Source organism: Amphibalanus amphitrite, unplaced genomic scaffold (assembly GCF_019059575.1).
Source record: "Amphibalanus amphitrite isolate SeventyFive unplaced genomic scaffold, NRLGWU_Aamphi_draft 000662F_arrow, whole genome shotgun sequence".
Classification (NCBI taxonomy): Eukaryota; Metazoa; Arthropoda; class Thecostraca; order Balanomorpha; family Balanidae; genus Amphibalanus; species Amphibalanus amphitrite.
Genome location: NW_024882156.1, coordinates 23,600 through 50,348, shown reverse-complemented (window position 1 = coordinate 50,348; position 26,749 = coordinate 23,600). Strand labels below are relative to the sequence as shown.

The 26,749-nt window shown below is 47.9% G+C and overlaps 1 protein-coding gene across 3 annotated transcripts; it reads right to left on the bottom strand.

The window, feature by feature from the left end:
- Positions 1–399: 399 nt before the first annotated feature.
- Positions 400–26,749, bottom strand: LOC122364219 (transmembrane ascorbate-dependent reductase CYB561-like). 3 transcript variants are annotated; one of them, XM_043334399.1, is made up of 7 exons: positions 26,641–26,662; positions 25,413–25,582; positions 24,840–24,909; positions 22,899–23,036; positions 6,456–6,664; positions 5,964–6,118; positions 400–2,588 (listed from the first exon to the last, which is right to left on the bottom strand). In XM_043334399.1, exons 3-7 carry the CDS (start codon positions 24,898–24,900, stop codon positions 2,405–2,407), a joined length of 747 nt encoding a protein of 248 aa, XP_043190334.1. In that variant the 5' UTR covers positions 24,901–24,909; positions 25,413–25,582; positions 26,641–26,662; the 3' UTR covers positions 400–2,404. The 3 variants fall into 3 exon arrangements, with proteins under 3 accessions (XP_043190334.1, XP_043190335.1, XP_043190333.1); XM_043334400.1 differs by lacking the exon at positions 25,413–25,582 and having other exon boundaries at positions 26,641–26,749; XM_043334398.1 differs by lacking the exons at positions 25,413–25,582; positions 26,641–26,662 and adding an exon at positions 26,502–26,625.

Sequence of the window (26,749 nt, the reverse complement as noted above, 5' to 3'; positions counted from 1 at the left end):
TCGCTTCCTGTGGAGCCGGACTGCTCAGCTTTTGAGCAAAATTGGATAGATCGCCGTTTTTCGTCCTTTTATCGCCCTCATTCACGCTGCAGTCTCAAGGATGAATCGCAAAACCCCGTTAGGATGTCCATGAAGACAGGAGCAAATTCGTCTACGCATTTCAACGTATTCGGCGACCTTAAGGGTTTGGGGTTCCGGTTGCCAACGTATTGACACTGGCTTACAGGTTACACGACGTGGAGCACTCGACGGCCGGAAACAACCAACCCAGTAAAAGATCGAAAAGGCATCCTAATACTTGAACCTTAAAAACTTCCCTCCGCCTACAAATAGTGTCCGCGAGCGTAACCAACCCCTTCCACCGGAAACCAATCGTCTCGCCACCCTAAAACACAAAAATGCCGACAACCAACATTTATTGGTTATATTGTGCACACACCGATGACAACGGTACACGGGTTTGGGTAGCATGCACGAAGCATTCAATAGTGAACACAGTCAATAGTCAACACCGTGGCCGGTGGAGAGACAGATCGTGGACGCGCTGGGCCGGTAACGCCTAACGCCGATCCGCGGCTCACCCGCCTCGCCGGCCAGCTGCAGTCCATAGGTAATATGCCGCTTAAAGACGCAGAGACCCGGTAGGAGGACGCAGAGACGACCAGCGCACAGCACAGGGGCGATTCAGACAGTGCTTCAAAGTGACCGATGAAGTGACTCAGACAAGGTTCAGTGCGGCCAAGATTCAGCGCATCCAATAGTCTTTGCAGTTATACAAAGTGCAAATTAACGACAAAGCGCCTCTCGGAAACATAAATACCGGGATACACGGTCCAACGCAGGCCGCCTCGCGAGCCACGGCGCTGTTCGAGTAGCCACGTGACCGGCTAACAGCGCCACGCCGCCGCGGACAGCACCACGCCGCCGCCGCTGCCGCGGACAGCAGCTGCCGCAGCTCGGCGGCTGGTAGGTGCGGCACGGTACGGTACGGTACATTTGCACAGCACGATCGGTACCCCGCAGAACGGTACAGCTATCATCGACAGCTTTTTTTTAAACCCCACATCCGTTCTCCGGTGAATTTCCGGGAAGCACGAAAGATCTCTTTTTAGAAGTGTCCAATCGTCCGATCCTGATCAAATTTGTGTGTTCGTAAGCTTGCTCTGGCATTGCTTGATCTGCCAAGACAGACAAACTTGAGAAAAATCGAGTGACTGTACCTTTTTTGAAGGTTTCTAAACAACTTGTCTGAATTTCACGGGAGAACAAATGTGGGGTTTAAAAAAAAGGTGTCATATCGCGGAGGCTAAACAGCGAGGGTCAAATGGGAAGCATCTGCATATTCTGCTAAACTGACTACAACGGTTATACTGCATATACGTAGTATGCTGCGAATATACTATGAATGTTCGAGGTTAACGAATACAGACAGATAATTGCTCACGTCCATAATTTTGCATGAAACAACTAAGCTAGGTCATGGACAGATCCACAGACAGCCAATGCGCCGCCCAGATGTTATTTACTTGGTAACGTAACCCCGCTACTCACTCAGCCATTATGCCTGAGATATGCAAAATAACAGCCTCCCCGTACAAGTTACCAAAACGTAACACAACAACATTGCCACCACTATCGGGAGTGACAAGACGTCAATCACAAATTGCGATAAAGACGCGGCGGACGAAGCTAAGCACACAGCCAATTTTGATGCGAGACAACTGTCTTGCAAACGTGTGCGTTTCTTGTAGTACAAATTACCTTAGGGATATAGATACATCTCCGCGTATGTTCAAACGTAGATAAAAAGCATAGTACTGGCTGTCACGCAACAGGTCACAACCCAAAAATAGCGAATATCAGTGATATATATCATTGCACAACACCAATACAACTACGGTCACGACACTAATACATACCCGCGCTGCTGCGGAGGGGCACCAAGAGAGCATGGGGAGCCGGGACAGCATGTTCCAGAGAGCCGGAACAGCACACGTGGACCCACCGCGGTCGTCATTAGACTGAGCCTCGGCCGAAAATCGGGCCGGTCCGCGCTGCCGGGACCTCAGACACCTGCCGCTGCCGGCGCGCGCAGCGCCGCTCTCCTTCTCCAGACACCCCGCGACGGGTGCCGGCGCCCCTCCCTGTCCAGTGAGCTCGCCTGACCCGACCGCAACGCAGCCTCGGTCACGCGGGCCCACGGACGACTGTGCCGCCCAGCGGCAGGCGCCTGGCCCGCTCCTTACCGTTCAGCGCCTGTGACGTCCTCCTCCGACCCGACCTGACTTGTGAGCTGTGGGTGCGACTGTCCCGGCCTCCGGAGGCAGCTGTCCGTTCCCCTCCTCTTCCACCCGTCATGGCGTCCTGGCCTCCGTTGCCCTCCAGCTCGGGTCCGGTGCCGGCTCTAGTCGATGACAGTGTCGCGGAGCAGCATCTCGTCCTCGGGCTGCGGCGGCCGCCGGTACCCGCCGTGGGACAGCAGGAACACCACCAGACAGCAGAACACGGCCAGCAGCAGGCCCACGAAGTTGATCAGGTACGCCTCCGGCGGCAGCTTCGAATACGGCTGCTCATTGTTCTTGGGGTTCCTGCGGCGAGCGCGACGCTTCAGAGTACCGTCACAGGGTCCCGGCTCCGGGGGTACAGATGTGAATCGTGGGTGTGTGGGTCTCGACTCCGGGGGGGGGGGCAGGGTGGTGCACTGTGGGTCTCGACTCCGGGGGGGGGGGCAGGGTGGTGTACTGTGAGTCTCGACTCCGGGGAGCAGGGTGGTGTACGGCCCTCTAGATCTCTAGCAAAAGAGTGGTTGGTTAGCCTATGTGCTTTTGGTGTAATAACTTTGAATGACAGAGGCACTCCTGTAAAATGACTCAATAGAAATGACAAGAGGGTTCATGCACACACTTCGGCAATGGTTTTCAACAGCCATTAGATGTATTCATCAATGCAGGTCGCTTATTGTGATGTTGGCAACCAACCACTAAATACTTGGAGGACCGTACAGTCTGTCTTAAAAGTACCGCGCATAGTGACGGTGGATCCATCAAGCCTGACCGAGGAAGGGCGTGCTATAATTTGAAAGTCATCGAACCAACTGACCCAGGGCATATTTTAAGGCACTTACTGCGTCCCATTCTGGGACGCAGCCCCCTCGCCTTGGGACGTAGCCCCTGCTGATTTGATCCACTGCGTCCCTGCCCTGTGCCCTGTCCGGTACCCTGACCTGTGCCCTGCTGTGTGCCCTGACCCTTCTCTCTAAAATGTCCTGCGCCATGCCCTGTAACCTGCCGTGCCCTACTGAGGAGGGCACTGATGCCCTCCTCAGTGTCCTACTCTGTTCCCTGCCCTGTGTCCTTAGTCGTAGCACGTGCCCTCTGCTCAACTTTGGGACGCAGTAAAAATTTGTTAAAATATGCCCTGAACTGACCTGGGGAATGGACGAGGATGTCAATTGCTTCGGTGACTCAAATTTAGCAGGCCCTTCCTCGGTCAGGCTTGATGGATCCACCGTTACTTTTCGCGGTACTTTTAAGACAGACTATACTGTGGGTCTCGACTCCGGGGGGCAGGGTGGTGTACTGGTGGGTCTCGACTCCGGGGACAGGGTGGTGTACTGTGGGTCTCGACTCCGGTTGCAGGGTGGAGTACTGTGGGTGTGTGGGTCTCGACTCCGGAGACAGGGTGGTGTACTGTGGGTCTCGACTCCGGGGGGCAGGGTGGTGTACTGTGGGTCTCGACTCCGGGGCAGGGTGGTGTACTGTGGGTGTGTGGGTCTCGACTCCGGGGGGCAGGGTGGTATACTGTGGGTCTCGACTCCGGGGCAGGGTGGTGCACTGTGGGTCTCGACTCATGGGGGGCAGGGTGGTGTACTGTGGGTGTGTGGGTCTCGACTCCGGAGACAGGGTGGTGTACTGTGGGTCTCGACTCATGGGGGGCAGGGTGGTGTACTGTGGGTGTGTGGGTCTCGACTCCGGAGACAGGGTGGTGTACTGTGGGTCTCGACTCCGGGGGGCAGGGTGGTGTACTGTGGGTCTCGACTCCGGGGCAGGGTGGTGTACTGTGGGTGTGTGGGTCTCGACTCCGGGGGGCAGGGTGGTGTACTGTGGGTCTCGACTCCGGGGCAGGGTGGTGTACTGTGGGTGTGTGGGTCTCGACTCCGGGGGGCAGGGTGGTGTACTTGTGGGTCTCGACTCCGGGGCAGGATGGTGTACTGTGGGTGTGTGGGTCTCGACTCCGGGGGGCAGGGTGGTGTACTGTGGGTCTCGACTCCGGAGACAGGGTGGTGTACTCTGGGTCTCGACTCATGGGGGGCAGGGTGGTGTAGTGTGGGTGTGTGGGTCTCGACTCCGGGGGGCAGGGTGGTGTACTGTGGGTCTCGACTCCGGTTGCAGGGTGGAGTACTGTGGGTGTGTGGGTCTCGACTCCGGAGACAGGGTGGTGTACTGTGGGTCTCGACTCATGGGGGGCAGGGTAGAGTACTGTGGGTGTGTGGGTCTCGACTCCGGGGGGCAGGGTGGTGTTCTGTGGGTGTGTGGGTCTCGACTCCGGGGCAGGGTGGTGTACTGTGGGTCTCGACTCCGGGGGGCAGGGTGGTGTACTGTGGGTCTCGACTCCGGGGCAGGGTGGTGTACTGTGGGTGTGTGGGTCTCGACTCCGGGGACAGGATGGTGTACTGTGGGTGTGTGGGTCTCGACTCTGGGGGGCAGGGTGGTGGTCTGTGGGTGTGTGGGTCTCGACTCCGGGGCAGGGTGGTGTACTGTGGGTGTGTGGGTCTCGACTCCGGGGGGCAGGGTGGTGTACTGTGGGTCTCGACTCCGGGGCAGGGTGGTGTACTGTGGGTGTGTGGGTCTCGACTCCGGGGGGCAGGGTGGTGTACTGTAGGTCTCGACTCCGGGGCAGGGTGGTGTACTGTGGGTGTGTGGGTCTCGACTCCGGGGGGCAGGGTGGTGTACTGTGGGTCTCGACTCCGGGGCAGGGTGGTGTACTGTGGAGTGTGGGTGTGTGGGTCTCGACTCCGGGGACAGGATGGTGTACTGTGGGTGTGTGGGTCTCGACTCCCGGGGGCAGGGTGGTGTACTGTGGGTCTCGACTCCGGGGCAGGGTGGTGTACTGTGGGTGTGTGGGTCTCGACTCCGGAGACAGGGTGGTGTACTGTGGGTCTCGACTCATGGGGGGCAGGGTGGTGTACTGTGGGTGTGTGGGTCTCGAATCCGGGGGGCAGGGTGGTGTACTGTGGGTCTCGACTCCGGGGCAGGGTGGTGTACTGTGGGTGTGTGGGTCTCGACTCCGGGGACAGGGTAGTGTACTGTGGGTGTGTGGGTCTCGACTCCGACCGAGAGGTGCAGTAAGCAGTTCCGTCTTGGTACGGAAGCATATGACCTAGATAGAGAGCTGAAACCGTACAGCTTTTAGGTATAGCAATCGCATGCAACACCATCAGCCTGGATCAAATACGGTATGGGCTGAAAATGCTTGCAGCACTGCAGGGGCAGGAGTGAGCATTTGTGAGGGGCGACAACTTTTGAACCTGGTTTAAGGCAAGTCCTCCCCGTGGCCTAGTGGATCAGGCTAACTCGGGAGCAGCGAGTTCGCGGCCGGGAATCTCCACGTCGTTTGAGACCACGCTACACCCGCCGTTTACCTGCGGCACGATAACCTTTCGATTCAAATTATCACCGGTGAACCGAGCGCGGGGGTGGTCGGGTGGCGGGTCCGTGGTGTCATTCGCAACAAGCTCTGATAACCGGGGCACCCGGGCCCACAGCCACCCATTCAACCATTCAAACAGAATTTCTAAAAAAAAAAAAGACTAATAAGGCCATAACCCAAACACTATACCGCGTTACGGCACTGAAAGGCAAACAGATGTCTGGGCGGCACTGAAAGGCAGACGGCCTGGGATGAAAGGGGACGGCACTGAACGGCAGGCAGAGGTAGTCTCGCTGGCCACCAGCCCCACTCACAGCGCGAAGAATGCCTTCTCCATCAGCCCCATGATGGCGGCGCCGCAAGCAGTGACGAAGATGGCCATGCCGAAAAACTGGTGCCAGGGCAGGTAGCGAGCCCGCAGGGAGCCGCTCAGGCCCGGCGCCAGGAACGAGACGAAGCCGACAATCCACTGCGGGCCACACGGGGCGGCTCAGCACGAACATAGACTGGTAGGCGATACGGGACCCGGTCAGGTTACTGTTTACAGACTAGCAATGACATGGATTCGGGTCAGAAGGCCAAGTAACTAAATCTAGACTAGCACGGAACCGAGTCAGAGCACTAAGCATTGAAAAGCGGGCGACAGGTTATCAGGTCCCTGACAGATGATCAGCCTGGCCGCACGTACACGAACATCACCGGGCCGCGTTCTCTGAGCAGCTATTCCTGGTCCCCGTACGTGACGGCACCCGGCGGCAATATCGTCAGCCCGGTGCCGCTCCCTGGCCGCCCACCCGTCAACTGACCTGCATGGCGAACAGGAGCACAGCGCAGAGACCGACCCACGAGTGCAGCGAGTAGAGGTTGGGGATCGGCGGCGAGGCCAGGTCGTGCGAGTCGAACACCGCCTTCAGGCCGATCAGCACCAGCAGCAGCGACGTCAGGTTCAGCAGCGCGTGCGCCAGCTTCAGCTTACGCTTCCGCTCACTACGGAACACGCGGTACAGCAGCGCGGCTGCAGGCGCGGACGCACACTGTCAGCGACACCTAGCACCAGAGCCAATCACAAAGGCACAAATTTGTGGTTACTGGTTACATAGCAAATATGCTACCTTCCGTTGAGCCCTTGTCAGGATATTAGAATAAAAACTCTCCCAGTCGCCACGGTGGCGACAAACTTATTTATTTTTAGGCAACATTTACGACAAAATAATACGAGCCGGGCCTGAGCGGCTTTCGTACATTGATTCTTCCGACATAGTACCTATGCCTAGTTACCTGGTGTTTTTGACGATACTCTGTTATGAAACTGAAAGGACCGTTTAAGTGTTTGTAGTGAGGGGTGACGAGGCAGGCTGGCTTAAGTGATATTTTTTTCGAACATTGCTGTTCTAAAATAAAATTAGCACATTGGGGTAACCCCGGGCGAATGGCCGAGCTTACCCCTAACCGAGAGCAATGCCACTAAACCACTGTTTTCCATGAAATAATAGGTACTGAGTAAGTTTGTTTTAGACCTCGCCCAAAGATAAACCTCGAAAATAAGCATGTTATCATAGACAAAGCCTCTTCAGCTTGTCGCTCTATTCCAGTGCCCATAGCTATCAGTTATGGATGAAGGGCGATTGCTTGTCTGGTTTTTGCTGTAAAAATATGGGAGATATCCGCTCCATTTTAACGGTTTTGGGTTACACTATCAGTTTATATCAATATGTGACTAAGTTTATGTTTGTAGGTATGCTACAAGAACGGCCATGTAACTTTAGGTCAACTAGGGTGAAACTACGTTTTTTTGCAGATAACCTGACAAACAATGAAGTTGTCTAAGATGTCCAGAGCTAAACAGTACCTTAACCCGCGCCCCACTGGGGGGGGGCTATTTGTAGCCCCCCCTCCCGTTTTTCTGCAATAACTTCCAAACCGCTTGACGTATCGACGCCAAACTTTCAGTACCTTCGGCTGCATCAATTTGACACCTTGCGACAAAATTTGAACTTCGTACCTACTATAGGTCGGTCGGAAATGACGTCAGAGTGACGTCATGTTCGGCCGATTTCGACGCAAAACATTGAACCACGGCAATCGCTCCCAAGAGCTCAGTTTTTAAGCTAGATCCAATTTATTTGCATGAGAGGACTCAGAATAGACTGCGCTATCAAACTGCTATCTCGGATTTTCGAAATGTTGAAAATTTCGAAAATTTTATAAAATAGAATTCAAAATTTATACTTTTACATTTTTTTTCCATTTTTTTTTTTTACTTTTCGAAAAAAAAAACGGAATATATGTGATAGAACGCATTATTATGACTAACTCTAGCAAGTTTTAGCTAAATATCTTCAAAAATGGCCAAGTTATACGCATTATTGCAAAAAATAAACAATTATTAATTTTTCAAAACAATGTTTCAGCACGAATTTGACATCGTACGCCAATATAAATAGCACCATCGTGTTCCTGAGCTCAATCTGCATCCAATAGACACCTTTTTTGTTGAAAAATTTTAACTTCAAAATTTGACCTTTTTTGACCTGAAAGTGACCTGACCTAAGCTAAATTTGACTCAAAATGACCTCGAATGACACAGACGACATCAAATTCGAAATTTTTGGCCTAAATGGACCATAAAACATGTGTCACGTGACCGACGCATGATATAATATTTTCCATAAAACACGTGTCACGTGACCGACGCATGATATAATATTTTCGTGACCTGTGCTGACCTGACCTTGACCTGAAAATCAAAGTACAAGTTTGGTACCCTCAGAGTATCTAGAGCATCTGTTCACGAGTGTGTGAACCAAAAATGAGCCTGATCTGACTTGTAAGACGGCGGCCAGAGCCCAAAACGTGAAGAAGCCAAAATGCTAATAATTTTTACTTTGACCTGACCTGTGACGTCATCGGTGACCTCGAGGTCAATGACATTAGGTTTCGCTCGACAGTTTTTCCGGGGCTATCAGACGCCGTTTGAATTTTGACGATCGGCCCAGTGGTTTCGGAGTTAGGAGCGGGGGCTATGAAAAGCCCCCCCCCCCCCCCCAGTAGGGCGTGTTATACGCAGATCCCAGTGGGGCGCGGGTTAATATTTCACTTTCCGTCAATATTTGGAAGACACATAATGGTTGCATCAACTCGTTGTAAAGCGCTGAAGAGGTGGCCGGCGCTAACCCTATGCCGGGCTTACCCCAGAGAAATCAATACTTTTTTAAAACTTGAATTTCGCAACTTTATACTTTTTCCACAAAGCCGAGTTTTTGGGAAAACACGGTCAATTAACCCTCGCCCGCACATGCCATTTTCCCATCCTAGAACGCACATGGGGGGTCCCCCCCGCGCCATTTCGTTCCTGTTGGAGATAGAGCTTAGCGGTAAAGACCAAAAAGATTCTTTGGGAAGAGATGAATCCAATGATATCCAGTTTTACCTTCTCAGGTCAGTCATTGACCTTCCAGGCCAGGTCAAACTAAAAAATGTTGCTGTTTTGGGTCACCGTTGGATATCAAGTGCACTGCTTATCATATACCGATGATGATGCCGTTTTCTGGTGCCAAGCCAGCTAGAACCTCTTTGTCACACTACCCGACCAGGTTTTTGCTGCTGAGGTCATTTCAGGTCAAGTTAGGTCAAGGTCAATGATATGTGTTTGTATGTCTGTGTGTGTCTGTGTGTATACTGATGTGTGCACCGATTGTTTATGTGTCCATATTACATGAAATCATGATCTGAGAGGCTTTTACAAAAAAAAAAAAATGCAGTCAAAAAACTTCACAAAAAAGTAAATTCAGCTTGCCTAAAACGCAATTATCTTAGATGACCTAGGTTGACCTTGACCCTGACCTTGACATCTGTATATCGTCGAACAGCATGTTCCATGATAGGTGGGAGGTAAGACTGGCAAAAAAAAAGGCCGAAATCAAGGTGTCAAAAGCTCACAAGGCCCAAAGCTAACGCAAGATGTTGAGAATTGGCCATTTGGGTCATGACATGACCTGAAAAACAAGGTCATATCTCCGAAACCAAAAATCACAGAAACTTGAAATTTTCAGTGGACATCAAGAAAGAATAGAGGAGCAGCTATACGAAAAATCAGCCTTCTAGCTCTAAAAATGCTGAGTGCAGAGCAGAAAGACTACCTGGGGCGGGGGTGGCACCCCCCCCCCCCATGTGCGGGCGAGGGTTAACTCATCTAGCTAACAGGATATCAACATCGTATACAGCACGCAAGGTATGTAACAAAAATGAAAAAGAGCTTACTAAGCCGGGCTTCCCCCGGCTTCCCCTAGGGCGCGTTATACGCAGACCCCAGTGCAGTGGGGCGCCGGTTAACCCGCGCCGTCGCGTTGGGGTGTGGTAGGTTCCACGTCCTGTTGGGGGGGGGGGGGGGCAAAGGGCCCCCGTCGTATCTCCAGAACCAATAGCCGGAGCGGAAAAAATCAAACGGCATTCGAAAGAGCTCATCGAGATGCACAAGATAGGATATCGATGACTTTGATATTTGACCTTTGACGTCACAGGGAGGTCAAACAAAGTCAAATCAGTCCAATTTACAATGACAAGAAGTCGGTCATAAAAATAAAATTTAAGTTTTCAAATGAGTCTGGATATGATGTAGGTATATGAAAGATCTGGCATGTGGATCGTCACCTGAGTGGATGATGACCTGTGATGTCACAACAGAGGTCACCTCGACCAATCAGAAAACACTTTCGTGAATCGTAAGGAAATGCATGTTAAATTGTGAATATTCGAGTCGTTATGAAAACATGTCATATATATACAGCCACAGAAACCTCCTTCCTTGGCCATTTTTCTTGGGCCTATGACGTCACAGGAAGGTTAAATAAGGTCAAATTGTACCTACCTGTTTACAACAATAAACAATTTTTTACGTAAGTGACTTTACTCACGCAAAGGATCATATTCAGTCAGGAAGAGGTTGAAAAGTATAATAAATATTACTCCTGACTGATTTCAAGGACAAATACCGAAAATATTGTGACGTCAAAAGAGCAGTCTCTACCTTTTCAGTCATTCAAATGGCTATATCTCTGTCAGTTTTAGATATTTTGTTAATTTTTGGCATGTGTATTTGTAAGGCCCGTAAGTGGTTCTCTGACATATATTCCGGTTTTGAAGACTTCCCCAAATTTCAAAAATATGTCAAGAAATCTAAATTTTGACTAGGAAAATCCCTAGATCTAGGGATTTTTACACTTTGGAAATTTCGAGATAGCCATTTTGTTTGCCATGCTTTTTATACCTGCGGTTCATTTTTTGAGTCGCTAAGTTGAAACTGATTTTCTACGATTTTTCTCCGTGAACAACTTTTTCGACGAACAATCGCCGAACATGACCTCAGTTTGACATCTATAGCTCGTGAGCTGAGATGACCTGGGACCTAATTTTTTCAGGAGTTGTGTAAAATTAATGTCCGGAGAGGTACTGAAAGTTTCAAGTCAAAATTCGCAGCCGTTTCTGAGTTATCTGCGAAAAAACACAGGGCGGCCGGCCTTTGGGCCCCTTAACGGGTCGGGGGTTAATTGTGAAAAACCCAAAATATTGATAATTTTTACTTTCACCTGACCTCTGACGTCATCGTTGACCTCGAGGTCAATGAAATTTGGTTTCGCTCGACAGCAAATTTTTCAGGGCTATCAGCCGCCGTTCGAATTTCGACAACCGGCCCAGTAGTTTCGGAGATAGGAGGGGGTGGGCTCAGGGCTGTAGAACCTCCCCCTCACCCGCGTTATGGAAAATACCCCAGTCACACGCGGGTTAAGTGTTGCCCAGCAGACCGTGGAGCCAAATATATCGCCCAGGGGGACGTACCGTGGCCTGCCCAGCACCCCCCCCCCCCCTCCCGCGGCGGCCTCGCCAGGCGCAGCTGGCATCGATCGGCGCCCACCGATACGGGCCCGGTCGGCAGCCGACCGGCTGTCGGCCGCCTCGCCGCCAGTCAGTCGAGTCGCGGTTCGACGGCCACCGGACGCCCAACTCCCGGCCCGCCTCGATAGTGAACTGGCACCGCACAGTTCCTACATGACGATACAGTGCATGTAAAAAAAGACAGCCGGGGCATGCATACAGTTCTGACTACAGCACTGCAGATGGCCGCGTGCTGTGTGAGCACGAGCGTCACCGCGCACCGTCGGGCGTCCGCGCAAACTCACAGACGGGGGGATACCTGCCCCCCGTGACATCTCTAAAACGGGGCCCGGACACCTGGTGACTATGTCCGCAGGGCTGCTCGGCGGGCTGCTGGCGGGGCCGTCGTGATCTGTTGCCAGGTGGTTTTATTTTGCACTTAACCCGCGCCCTGTTGGGAGGGGGGGGTGTTTGAACACCCCCCCCTTGTGGTTTTTCGCGAATATCTCAAAAACTTTTTTGCTTTTTGTTTTTGATACATTTGATACACACAAAAAAAATTGTTTTTGGTAAACCTTATTATACATCAATTCTACAAATGTTGTGAAAATTTCAGACCAAGGTCCTTCAAGGTCAGGTCACCAGGTCACTTGAAGTGACCTCACTCATAAAAGGTGTCAATGTCTGCCATAGCTACACCGAAAGACCGATCGCTTTGAAACTTTCAGCGATTGATAAGGGTAACAGTATCCTTAAAATGTATATCTCGGAATTTCGATATCGGTGACCTAAGGTTAGGTCAATTTTGCGACCTCCCCAATATAAGTCAATGGGAGAAAATTGAAATGCGCCTCTTTTAGACGAAAGACATAATAAACACTGAATTATAAGTGGTTTGGACACACTAAACATAAAATGGTGTCCGTGACCCCTATTTATGTCCCTGAGGTCATCTCAGGTCACGAATGGTGTCTAACAGTTTTTCGCAAATAACTTTTGATAGAGGCACGCTAGAGCGGTAAAACGCCTTAGACGTGTTCAGCTCGACGATACGGATCGACTGATATGCAACATGACCCTTTCCGGTCAGGTCATGACCTTGACCTGAGGTCAAATTTTCAAGTTGACCTTTCAAGGTCAAGTTATAGTTCATCCGATGCGTCTTGACGAGAGAAATACGATGCCGGTAAAAGTAAGCTCGTACAATGCTTGGGTCAAAAGTTATTGCAGAAAAACTTTCCGAAAAAATCGGCTATTTTTGCAGTTTTTGCCCCCTGCAGGCAAAACCGTTGACGTTAGGTCAAATCTGAGAGAATTTCTCAGAAAGGGCGTTAATAGGGCTATCAAATGCGCTTTTCCGCAGCGCTGTAGCTCTATTGGTTCCCGAGTTATGCGTTGGCTTCCTGGAAATTGTCAACATTCGACCTGAAAATCGGCGAAATTTTGCCTTCAATGACCTCCGGTGACTTGACCTTAGACCTGACCAAAAAAGTGACCGAAGTGATTTCGTCATTATTTTTGGCGCTCTTTCGAACGCCGCCTTCCGCGTATCGCTAAGTGGCCCAGGAGCTGAGTTAGAAGGGGGTGTTCAAACACCCCCCCCCCCCAGCAGGGCGTGGAAATCCAGGACCCCCAGCCGGGCGCGGGTTAATTTTCGTGTTCATATTTCATTTTTTGTGCATTTATTTGTGTTAATATTTTGTAGGAAAGGCGCTTTGATGTAAGAATTTTGCTTTTGCGCCGATCCGCGATTATTTTCTCCGATGTTTATCGTTCTTGGTTACCAAAATATACTGAACTGAACTGAACGAAACAAGCTAGCAAGCTAGCGCATCGCCCGTCGAAAAGGGCCGGCGCAGTCGGTGCCACCACAGAGGGGTGGCCACCGCTCGAGGCACACTCAGGATCGCTTCTGGCGACGCCGGCAGCGACAGTGCCTCTCCGCTCTATCACGCCGACCGAACGCTGCCAGCTGATAATGGACACGACCGAGGTCAGGGTCGACAAACTACACCTCTCAACTTAAAATAAGTCACACTCGAATTAAAAAAGGTCAAATTCAAATTAAAAAAGGTCACACTCAAATTAAAAAAGGTCACACTCAAATTAAAAAAGGTCACACTCAAATTAAAAAAGGTCACATGCAACTTAAAAAAGACTACATTCAAATGAAAAAAGCTCACATTCGATTTAAAAAGGTCACATTCAAATTAAAAAGGTCACATTCAAATTAAAACTGTATTTCGTTTACCCTTTTCCAGCCATATATTTTGGCAACCGCTTGGCCGATTCATCAGCGGTCTGGAGCATCAGATAGCCCAATCATTTTAAAAACTGAATAACTGTTTTGAGGTATCCGGGTAACCGTCCCGGCGCGTGGCTCTCTCAAATGCCAAATCAGGATCGTTTAAATGGCTTCTCTCACAAGTCACATATCTTTGCAAGGATTGAAACGATTATTATGAAACTCATGGCTTGTATAACTATTCTATTTTGCTTACCTATATGGGTTCCATGTGGCAATAAATTATCATGTGTCACGGTCGGGTGCTGTTGCACGTGCGCATGTGTGGGACCCGCTTATGTATCTCGAGAACAACAAGGCCGATTGCACTTAGAGCTGTTATACAGATAGGGACCGGCTGTCTGGGTGACTAGCATGTCAGTTGCTGTCTCATTTTGCACATGCGTACGTGTTGAGACGAATTTTGCATATCAAGAACGGTTAGGCCGATGGGACTCAAAGCTCGTAGGTATGCCGCTAGGGACAGCTATTTGGGCATCCCCTATCCCGTTGATGTCAGTTAGGGTCTCACTTTGCATATGCGCACGTGCACGCGCAGAGCACTACATATACCTACCAGCCTCCAAACACCCACAGGGCTACATGAACACACATCGAGTACATATATGTAAGTTAAGTGTACCGTGGATACTCAGATTATTCTGCGCATGTGCTGACCCTAACTGAAATCAACGGGATACCCAAATAGCCTGTCCCTAGCGGCATATGAACTTTGAGTCCCATCGGCCTAACCGTTCTTGATATGCAAAATTCGTCTCAACACGTGCGCATGTGCAAAATGAGACAGCAACTGACATGCTAAAATCACCCAGACAGCCGGTCCCCATCTGTATAACAGCTCTAAGTGCAATCGGTCTTGTTGTTCTCGAGAATACATAAGCGGGTCCCACACATGCGCACTGCAACAGCACCCCGACCGTGACACATGATAATTTATTGCCACATGGAACCCATATAGGTAAGCAAAATAGAATAGTTATACAAGCCATGAGTTTCATAATAATCGTTTCAATCCTTGCAAAGATATGTGACTTGTGAGAGAAGCCATTTAAACGATCCTGATTTGGCATTTGAGAGAGCCACGCGCCGGGACGGTTACCCGGATACCTCAAAACAGTTATTCAGTTTTTAAAATGATTGGGCTATCTGATGCTCCAGACCGCTGATGAATTGGCCAAGCGGTTGCCAAAATATATGGCTGGAAAAGGGTAAACGAAATACAGTTTCAATTTGAATGTGACCTTTTTTAATTTGAATGTGACCTTTTTTAAATCGAATGTGAGCTTTTTTAATTTGAGTGTGATCTTTTTTAATTTGTATGTGACCTTTTTTAATATGAGTGTGATCATTTTTAATTTGATTGTGACCTTTTTTAATTTGAATTTGACCTTTTTTAATTTGAGTGTGACTTATTTTAAGTTGAGTGTAAAAAGGTGTAGTGCGAATGGCCGACGTAAACGTACCGCGTGGACATTGGCTGGTGGAACGAGCAGAGTGTAGGCCTTGTCAATCAGTGAAATTTTCAAAGCAATCAGCCACTCGGTGTAGGTATGAGTTGACAGACATATCCCTGTTCTTTAGGAACACCTTGGCAACTATAATACCTACAGCGAAAACTACATAATTTGGTCTACGGCAAACTTTTGGCATTTGCCCACCCAGTGAAAATTCGTTATCCGAGGCCCTGCATTGAAAAGGTAAGACTTTGAATGTTATAAACCAGAACGGGTTCAATATTCACTTTTTTCGTGGAAATGAGCCAAAAATTTGGCATCCTCCGTAGTTTTAACCCTATTAGTGTCAGGCTCCTGGCTACCCCTATTAGTGGCAGGGGGGGGGGGCTGTTTACGACCCCCCTTGATATCTCGAGATCTAACGGACCGATTTTCACAATTCAAACGGCATTCGATTTCGCTCAACGAGATCTACATTTCTAAAAAAAAAAATGTCAATAGGGGGTAGAGGGGGGTAAAAACGGGCAAATTGCAGATACATTTTAGACTGTTTATCACGGCCAGGTTTCTGAACCAATCTTAACACAACTTTTGCCGATCGATAGAGAATGAACCAGGAATTCACATGGATCCTAAAAATATGCATTTTCAAAAATCATAGGCGGATAAAGATAATTGAGATTGGGGGTACACAAAAAGTATAGTAAATAAGGTTTTTGTTGGTACTGTTTCTAAAAAGGGTGGCAATGGTCTTGTTATGTTACAATTTTCTTATGAGAGAACGACTAAAATTGTATTGGTCATGCATAGGCGGTGTCAGGGCACCTATGTTGGGAGGTAAAAAATAACCCCCCTTTTTGGACGCCTGGATCCGCCTTTTATAGCAAAAACGTGTGAAAAGAGGATGCACAATAACTTTGTATATGTTATCACATGATACCTTTCATTCACTGTTCGTAAAACTGGTGCAGCATCGTGATCTTCGCCCAAATGACTCGCTTCACGAATAGGACCCCCCAATTCCCAGTGCTCTGGAGCCGCCCCTGGTAAAGTTATGAACTTGAAATTTTCAGGGAATGTGCCCAATTTAGTTTTAGGGAGTCAGAAAATTTCAGCATCGTAGCTTCAGCGGTTTCGGAGATATTCCCGAAAAACCTGAGGGGTGGATAAAAACAACCCCCCCCCCCCTGCCACTAATAGGGTTAATACACCTATGCATATCACTATTGGGTGTTTGATCTTCTCCGCCTGACAGCAGCAGAGGAATCTAAGGGATTCAGGACACGGCGGCTAGTACCGTCCGTTCTCGGTGTCTTACGTAACGAAGCTGCAGAGTGACCAACGACCGATGAATTTGGCTCTGGTTACATAACTGGTTTGTTTGTAGTTTTGCATAAGGCTTCTATCAGTGCAAGCAGCAAAGCCATTATCAGTGCTGCCTTTCTGAAGCGGATGATGAGCCATGCCGACTAGTCAGAACGGTGCGCACGCACTGAACATTGAGCAAGAATGTGGTCCCCTGCAAAGCATATGGTATATGACGGCAGCACACTGCACAGCCCGCGACTGGATCCCCATCCCCTCCACAGCCGGCGTCGTCGCCGCAGACCCCCACCCCACATCTGGACGCTGATACCGCGGGGAGGGAGACCAAAACACTATCAGCTATCAGCATGGGACGCTTTGACCTCACAACAATGGACCTTGCAACAGCTATATTTGAGTTGCCGGTAAGCTTAGGTTGAAAATGGCAAGGTAAGGAAATTGGCTAAGCAGTCACCAGTCCCGTATCTCAGTTGGAACAGCATTGCGTCACTGACCTTTGCTGCTATATTGCCAAGGCTGCCGTTTGCGCTTGGTCTACCCAGGGGCTTACGGTTCTATGCTGCCAAATAGAGACGGCTCAGGAGGTAGATGACGTCATAGGGCATCAAGGTTTTGTCGATTTTAAAGACATTGCTGTGCAGCAAAACCTTTTTAAGGCTCTAAGGGAGCCCAAAGGTTAACCTGCGCCCCGTAGAGCTATCGGCGGACCCTACCAACCGTAGGGGGGGGGGGCGTTTCGCCCCCCTTCCGATTTTCAAAATTCAAATGACTTTCGATAGCCCCACCGGGGATATACCTTGTGACCAAATTTCACTGACCTCGATCTAACCGATGACGTCACAGGTCAAGTCAAAGGTCGGATTTTCACCGTTCACAGGCATTTCAAGAAATGTGTTGTGAAATCGAGTGAATTGGTAAGTTATTGAAAATCATCGATGGTAGGTAAATTGTTCCTCAAACACATAAGCTATCTGAGGTCACTGATAGCAGGTCAGGTCACAGAGGTCAGGTCACTGGGGGTCACAATACTAAAATGTCGTGTGGTACATGTTTCATGGCCCATTTTACAAAGCAAATGCGATTTTGGGTCAGACAGCCTTTGGAGCCAGTTTAGGCTACGTTCTGGTCAAGGTCAGGTCAAATTAGGTCAAATACAGTTCAATTTTTTTTTTTTTTTGCAAAAAACGGGTATCGATTCGATGCAGCTCGTCACGGTGACGGGGCGTCTAATGGTGGTCTTTGTTTTGCGCTACGTGGTCTAGAATTGACAAAAATCGAGTTTGAAAATTCGACGTCATTATTTTGAACAGTTTTTTCGCTATAACTTCGCCAAAAAAAGAGAGATCAATCTGAAATTTGGTATGTAGATAGAAGACGGTAGGTACTATCATACAGGGTGTCCCATAAGTTCGTTCTCACATTATATTTGCATGAAAAACAGAGTACATTACGGTTTGATATATTTATGAGACGTCAATGTGCTCCTCATTTCATGGGCAAACACATGAATACATGCTGCGGCATGCCAACCGGCATGTTTGGCAGCGTAGCAGGCTTCAAGTTAGCTCATACTGACTTGACATTCGCCGTGAGCACCTGGAGGCTGGAACAGCGCTTCGCTTCGACGAGCCACGATTTCAGTATCCCCAACGCATTTTCATGAAATTTGGATCCCATGAAATTCCTGACATGTGATCAAGCGACAGATGCTTTCACACTCTTCTGGCACCGCTTGTGAGCTTTCCTTGACCTGTTCGCCGATGCAGTGTCTCGCTTGAAGATGGGCCTACGACCTCACGGGTGCCATTTTCTCCTCCAAAAATGTTTTCATATTTGCGGTTTGAGTTAACCCGCGCCCCGTAGGGCTATCGGCGGACCCTACCACCCGTAGGGGGGGGGACCGAAACGGCCCCCCCCCCCCTAAGATCTCGGAAATTTACCGGCCGATTTTCAAAATTCAAACGGCGTTCAATAGCCCCACCCGGGAACTACCTTGTGACCAAATTTTATTGACCTAGGTCAAACCAATGACTTCACAGGTCAGGTCAAAGGTCGGATTTTCACCGTTCACAGACATTTCAAGAAATGTGTTGTAAAATCGAGTAAATTGGTAAGTTATTGAAAACCATCGATGGTACATTGTTCGTCAAACACATACTTCGCTATCTGAGGTCACTGACACCAGGTCAGGTCACAGAGGTCAGGTCACTGGGGGTCACCTGAGGGTCACATATAAAAGTGTCGTGTGATACATGTTTTATGGTCCATTTTACATGACAAATGCTATTATGTGGGTCAGGCAGCCTTTGGGGCCTGCTTAGGTCACGTTTTGGTGACGGTCAGGTCAAGGTCAGGTCGAATTAGGTCAAATTTCAAAGTTGATATTTTGCATAAAATGGGTATCCATTCGATGCAGCTCGTCACGGGGAGTCTAATGGTGGTCTTTGTTTTGCTCTACGTGGTCTAGAATTGACAAAAATCGAGTTTGAAAATTCGACGTCATTATTTTGAACAGTTTTTTTCGCTATAACTTCGCCAAAAAAAAGAGAGATCAATCTGAAATTTGGTATGTAGATAGAAGACGGTAGGTACTATCATACAGGGTGTCCCATAAGTTCGTTCTCACATTATATTTGCATGAAAAACAGAGTACATTACGGTTTGATATATTTATGAGACGTCAATGTGCTCCTCATTTCATGGGCAAACACATGAATACATGCTGCGGCATGCCAACCGGCATGTTTGGCAGCGTAGCAGGCTTCAAGTTAGCTCATACTGACTTGACATTCGCCGTGAGCACCTGGAGGCTGGAACAGCGCTTCGCTTCGACGAGCCACGATTTCAGTATCCCCAACGCATTTTCATGAAATTTGGATCCCATGAAATTCCTGACATGTGATCAAGCGACAGATGCTTTCACACTCTTCTGGCACCGCTTGTGAGCTTTCCTTGACCTGTTCGCCGATGCAGTGTCTCGCTTGAAGATGGGCCTACGACCTCACGGGTGCCATTTTCTCCTCCAAAAATGTTTTCATATTTGCGGTTTGAGTTAACCCGCGCCCCGTAGGGCTATCGGCGGACCCTACCACCCGTAGGGGGGGGGGACCGAAACGGCCCCCCCCCTAAGATCTCGGAAATTTACCGGCCGATTTTCAAAATTCAAACGGCGTTCAATAGCCCCACCCGGGAACTACCTTGTGACCAAATTTTATTGACCTAGGTCAAACCAATGACGTCACAGGTCAGGTCAAAGGTCGGATTTTCACCGTTCACAGACATTTCAAGAAATGTGTTGTAAAATCGAGTAAATTGGTAAGTTATTGAAAACCATCGATGGTACATTGTTCGTCAAACACATAATTCGCTATCTGAGGTCACTGACACCAGGTCAGGTCACAGAGGTCAGGTCACTGGGGGTCACCTGGGGGTCACAATATAAAAGTGTCGTGTGATACATGTTTTATGGTCCATTTTACATGACAAATGCTATTATGTGGGTCAGGCAGCCTTTGGGGCCTGCTTAGGTCACGTTTTGGTGACGGTCAGGTCAAGGTCAGGTCGAATTAGGTCAAATTTCAAAGTTGATATTTTGCATAAAATGGGTATCCATTCGATGCAGCTCGTCACGGGGAGTCTAATGGTGGTCTTTGTTTTGCTCTACGTGGTCTAGAATTGCCAAAAATTGAGTTTGAAAATTTGACGTCATCATTTTTGAACAGTTTTTTCGCTATAACTTGGCCAAAAAACAGGATATTGATCTGAAATTTGGTATGTAGATAGAAGACGGTAGGTACAAACACATATATTCCGTTTTTTTCGAAACTCAAAAAACTGTTTGGATTTTTTGGCAAATATATCCGAAAAATTGCTTTTTTGATTTTTGGGGTCAAAACTCAAAAATTTCAAAAATCCGAGAGGCCCTGTTAATTCTACACCTTTGATGTCTTGATCATTTTTCTGTATCTTCAAAGCTGTAGGCCTGACAGCTCTTCTCGCGAAAGTCTTTTTTCGGTCGAAAATGGCAGAACATGACGTCACTCTGACGTCATTTGTGGCCAACCTATCATAGCCTCGGGAAAAATTTTTGGTCACAATGTGTAAAATTGATGCCCGGAGGGGTCCTGAAAGTTTGGTGGCGATGCCCCAAGCCGTTTAGGAGATATCGACGGAAAAGGACAGGGGGGCCGTTTCGGCCCCCCTCGTAGGGGGCCGAAACCCGCCCCCTACGGGGCGGGTTTCGGGTTTCTAGCTTAACCCGCCCCCTACGGGACGCGGGTTAAGCTAGAGCGCTGAGATTCCATCAAGATCTTCTTGGAGAAACATTCTGCATCCCATAACTGTTTCTGGAGTACCAACCGCATCCTGGTCAGCGTCTGGGCGTCTATAACCCCACAATACCGTGACCCCGGCCTTTTGCATAGGAAGTGGGACAAAACGGAGGCTTTCTCTTTCGCCTTTATGGGACCGTTTTAGGGTTTGAAGGAGTGTGTCATCTCGAACATGGACTAGGTAGTTCAGATGACCACATTGATGTCATCGGCCCTACAGATTTTTAGCCTCAGGCATAACAAAACACATGCTTGGCCATTTTAAGACATTTTCGACTGTTTTGAGTCTTCTTGTAAGTCTTGCGCTTAATAAGTTATGTACCCCGAAAAATATTCTTCGACAGCTGATAATCCATCCTGAAAAGCCAGCTTACCAAATTTCAAACATTTTTACCTTTATGATTGCCACTTTGACGCCAGACAGTTTTGGCCACGTCGCTCACAACATCGAAAAATGCTTTAATTCGGAGATATGGAATTTCAAACTTGCAGTTCTCGGATTCTAAGGGGCTAATGCATTGCAATGCCCCCTTAGAATTTGTGACGTCAGCGGAGATCTAACGATTTTTAAATCTTTTACTAAAACGTTTGGTAGCACGCGGTGGTATATGCTGCTTTGCGCGCAACAAATGCCGCACTTTCAAATCAAGTCGCTAGGAACAGCGGAGATCCCAAAAAGTAAACAAAAGTAAAAGTCTAATATCTTGAAAACCGGTGAATATTTTTCGATGAAATTTGGTAGATATTCCTTTTCGCTCTTTCTGAACCGAGCGACATCACTTTCATGCCAATTCATTAACTTTTTTGAAGGTGGGAGGGCCCCTTTAAGCAAGAGAGCCTTTCAACGTAAAATTTAGGTGAGAACGAACTTATGGGACACCCTGTATATATTCCGCTTTCATCGAAATTAAAAAAAGAATTTTTGGCTAATATATTCCAATAATAACCTTTTTAATTTTGGGGGGTTTAAATCCAAGAATGTCAAAAATCCGAGATAGCAGTTTTGTAGCCCTGTCAATTCTACACCTTTTATGTCTGGATTATTTTTCTGTAGCTTCAAGGCTGTAGGCCTGACAGCTCTTCTTGCGAAACCTTTTTTTTGGTCGAAAATGGCAGAACATAACGTCATTCTGACGTCATTTGTGGCCAGCCTATCATAGCCTCTGGAAAAAAAAAGGTCACAATGTCTAAAATCGATGCCCGGAGGGGTTCTGAAAGTTTGGTGGCGATATCTGCAGCCGTTTAGGAGATATCCACGGAAAAGGACAGGGGGCGTTTCATCCCCCCCCCTTACGGGGCGCGGGTTAATATGAAACTGCCATACATGCTAAAATCCTCAAAGATAAATATTCGCGAAGACTGGCAGGCACCCGCTAACGTCATCTTTTCAAGGTCACCGATGTAAACAAACGACTAACTGTGCTACCTCTTATATAAGACCTTGGGTCTACCCACAGCACTGGACCCGATGACATGTGGCAGCCACCGGACTCTCGCGAGCGTTGTGTTCACTCTCTCCCAACACGCGAGCTACGTCACCACAGGACGACGTTCGCCAGGCCACCTAGCCCGCGTGCTTACCCCTGAACTCACCAGCAAAGGGCATATCAATCAAGTAATGAAAACTATTTTAGCAATACTAAATAGATCCATTTCAAAAGGACACTCATTGTTGTGTGTGATCGGATACGATTGGCATACCCATTCATTATTATAACCAAATTGGGTGCCTTGCCTGGATTATGGACACATTTTTTACTATTGGCATTAAGCATTTTTCTAGGGTCGACTCGCAACCATTTCCATTGATCTTACGACAGTCAAGCTACCCTTTTGTACGGGGTGAGATCCCAACAATTTTCCGTGGGGGACACCTGTCAAACATGCCCCATGACCGAATGGCCCTTCTTAGCACGCTGTCCGGTGCCGTCTACGGACCCCTCGTCCCCACACAGTACTCACAGTTGGCGTACAAGAAGATCAGGCCGGTGACCATCAGCACCGGGTGCCAGTTGAACTCGACGGCCGGGTTGGCCTGCCAGGCGAACCCGCCGCGGAAGTGGCCCACCCATGCCACCGTGAGGATGACGGCCAGCGCGCCTGCGCAGCGGCACGAGCCGTTAGCCAGTAGAAAGTTCACTGTTACGGGTGGACTCAGTTTGCGGCATGCCGTTGGCTCATCCATGATATGATGAATATTGAGACGATCAGGCACTAGACAGTATTATTTCGCTAAAGCTAAAAGGCAGATACACTTAGCACGAACAACTGAAATGAGCTCAAACCAATGTTATAGCATACCTGCTGCGCTACTTTTAATAGTTCATATGCATAGTTCATACGCCACAAAGGTAATAGCCAAATGTCATTACCTGATATCACTGTCAGTCACAGAACATGGTAAAAAATTCCAGGCAACAAAATATGTGACAGACCTAAGCTAATGATAAAATACCCAGCTATGCTGTGTCCGAACAAGAAAGTTAATTAGGTACTTAATCTAACAGCACCAGTACCTACTACATCAATACATAAATTGAATCTTACTTACTCCCGCGCCGGGCCGGGGGGGGGTATTTGAACACCCCCCCCCCCCTGCCGTTTTTCGCAGATGTCTCAAAAAACGGCGGTGGCACACCTGTTCGTGCATCTTTTCCGCAAATGTTGTGAAAATTTCAGACCAAGGTCGCCTTAGTTAAGGTCACCAGGTCACGCCAAGTGACCTCGCCCCAGAAAAAAAAATAAGAATGCTCGTCATAGCTACACCGACTGATCGATTGCCTTGAAACTTTCAGCGATTGATGAGAGCAACATTATCTATAAAATGTTTATCTCGGAATTTTGATATCGGTGACCTAAGGTCAGGCCAATTATGCGGTCTCTCCATTATAAGTCAATGGGAGAAAATTGAAAAGCGTCTGTTTTGCACGAACGCTATTCTAGACACTCTCAAACATCGAGATGTAGGTAAAATTGACACACTGAACCGGAAAATGGCAACTGTGACCCCTCGTTACGCCCCCGAGGTCATCTCAGGTCACGAACAGAATCTAACAGTTTTTCGCTAATGACTTCTGCTAGAGGCGTGCTAGAGCGCTGAAAACGCCTTAGATGTGTTCGGCTCGACGTTGCGGATCGACTGATATGCAACATGACCTTTTCCGGTCAGGTAATGACCTTGATCTGAGGTCAAGTTTTCAAGTTGACCTTAAGGTCAAATTATAGTTCATTCGACGCGTCTCGACGAGAGTAACACGAGGCTGGCAAAAGTAATGTCATGGCTCTTTGAGTCAAAAGTTATTGCCGAAAAAAACGTTTTTCGTAAAAACGGCTATTTTTGGAGTTATTGCACTCTGGAGGCTAAACCGGTTGACCTGAGGTCAAATCTGACTCTGAGAACATTACTCAAAAAGGTCTGTAAAAGGGCTATCGAATGCGCTTTTCCGCGGCGCTGTAGCTCTATCGGCTCCCGAGATAGCCGTCGGCAGTTTCCAAAATGTTGAAATAGTCAACATTTTACCTTTGGTGACCTCTGGTGACCTGACGTTTGACCTGACCCAATAAATGACCGAAGTGTTTTCATCCTTATTTGGACGTTATTTCGATTGCCGCTTACCGCGTGTCGCTACGTGGCCCAGGAGCCGAGTTAGAAGGGGGGTGTTCAGACCCCCCGCCCCCGGCCCGGCGCGGAATCTCAGAGCACCGGCCCGGCGCGGGCATATTGGACATATTGAATTGACAATAACCCAAAATACATTAGTAAGTAAAGTTAATACATATCTTTTACAAATTTCCAAATCACTCAGCATTGTAATCTGTTTGTAATACACGTTTAATCTCATAATGTATTAAGTGCCAGTGATGGCAACAAATAGTGATTTGTTGTCATCATATCATACATACCACATATTTCTGCCAAGGAGAAGGTCAGTGTAAAGCCCCTGAGATCTGAAGCAGTATCCATGCCAAATATCTGAAACAAATTGTTCAGTCAGCAGGTTTACATAATATATGTACTGGGGTTACATGAGCGATCTATACCAAACCGTATTACGCTTACAAGTATCTGCTCCTCAAACACGTATTTACAGCACCAGCTGCATGAGACAAATTTGTATTAGTGACATCTAACAGACCTACACCATTTTACACTTAGGGTGTGTTTGATGTCTCCTCAGGCGAAGAACATTCTGTTGTCCAGCCGAGTCGAGCACACTGTGGTACCTAGCTCTTTCATTTATCGAGACCTTTCTATTATTTGAAACATTTCCAACTTTGACATCTCATCTGTTCCAAAAATGGAAACCTTTGTTCCATAAATAGAAATGCTAACATCTTGGTATTATTACAGAAAGATTCCGATCAATGTCATTATAAAAGCCATACGACATGATACATTTTGACCTCCTGAGCTCATCTGATAATTATTCACGGCGCAACCAAGTGGAATACACGCATGCAAATTGCAATAGTTACCGTCACCAACAGATGCCTTGCGCTCCTCCTGCCACCATCACCCGCGTTGAAAGGATAAACTTCAAGGTTCAGTGAAAAGATGCATTACATACAGATGATATTCAGTTTTGTTATGAAAGTGACATAATAAAAATACTTGTGGCGGAGCAGTGCAGTACCGAAGGCAATGCCTTAGGAGAGATTACAAGTAATTGTAAGTCAAATATTTTTAGGTTAAAGGGACCCTCCCACCTTCAAAAAAGTTAATGAATTGGCACGAAAGTGATGTCGCTCGGTTCAGAAAGAGCGAAAACGAATATCTACCAAATTTCATCGAAAAACATTCACCGGTTTTCAAGATATAAGACTTTTACTTTTGTTTACTTTTTGGGATCTCCGCTGTTCCTAGCGACTTTATTTGAAAGTGCGGCATTTGTTGCGCGCAAGGCAGCATATACCACCGCGTGCTACCAAACGTTTTAGTAAAAGATTTAAAAATCGTTAGATCTCCGCTGACGTCACAAATTCTAAGGGGGCATACCAATGCACTAGCCCCTTAGAATCCAAAAACTGCAAGTTTGAAATTCCATATCTCCGAATTAAAGCATTTGTCGATGTTGTGAGTGCCCAAACCGGTATTTGCAGGCCATGGCCACCAATTTGGCTATCTCAACTCAAAACTAATGTTAAGGTGGGAGTGTCCCTTTAAGCGGTTGTGTATCTGGCTTCAGGCCGAAGAAAACGGAGGACAAATATGAATTTAGTTAGGTACCACGACTCTGGGGGCCGAACAAAACCAGGTTGCCATGGTCACAGGGCAAATTTGGCATGAGTATGCATCTTTCTAATATCTCATTTTTCGATGACCCCCTGCCTTAGAGGTCGGGTTCAATACTGAAACATAACCTAAGCGCAGCAACTTGGGCACAATTTTAAGTCGACTAAAACAAGTTCCCAGAAATTTCTGGACAAATGTGGTCCAAAGTGGGTGATACATAAGGCATACCTATCATTTCAATTTATAAAATTGAAATAGATGTTACACATAAGATAGCATGATAAAATTCATCGTCAGAATACGACGGTATTTGGTTTGACGACGGTGCAGACCTTATCTCCAACCTGCTTTTCACAAATTTGCACTGAGGTTGACATCGATCGCAGCCTACGATTCTATTCAGCACATTTGAAATATCATAAAATGCCCACTTTAGTCTCCACATCAACATAGGGCTCAACGACAACTTACATGCGATTCAATCAAAGATTGACGACCAGCAGCCGCCGGCACACTCGGCACACTTGCACACATGTAACGGAAGCTGGCACAGATTCAACACGTTCAAGAAGTGCGTCAA

Bases quoted from the DNA above. Each gene is read 5' to 3' on its own strand.
- LOC122364219 (XM_043334400.1), bottom strand. From the start codon at position 26,703: ATGTGTGCAAGTGTGCCGAGTGTGCCGGCGGCTGCTGGTCGTCAATCT. The intron at 23,037-24,839 runs GTATGTATGATA...GCCGCTGCGCAG, and splicing joins CTCCTTGGCAGAAATATGTG to GCGCGCTGGCCGTCATCCTC. The intron at 6,119-6,455 runs GTCAGTTGACGG...TGTGGCCCGCAG, and splicing joins TGCTCCTGTTCGCCATGCAG to TGGATTGTCGGCTTCGTCTC.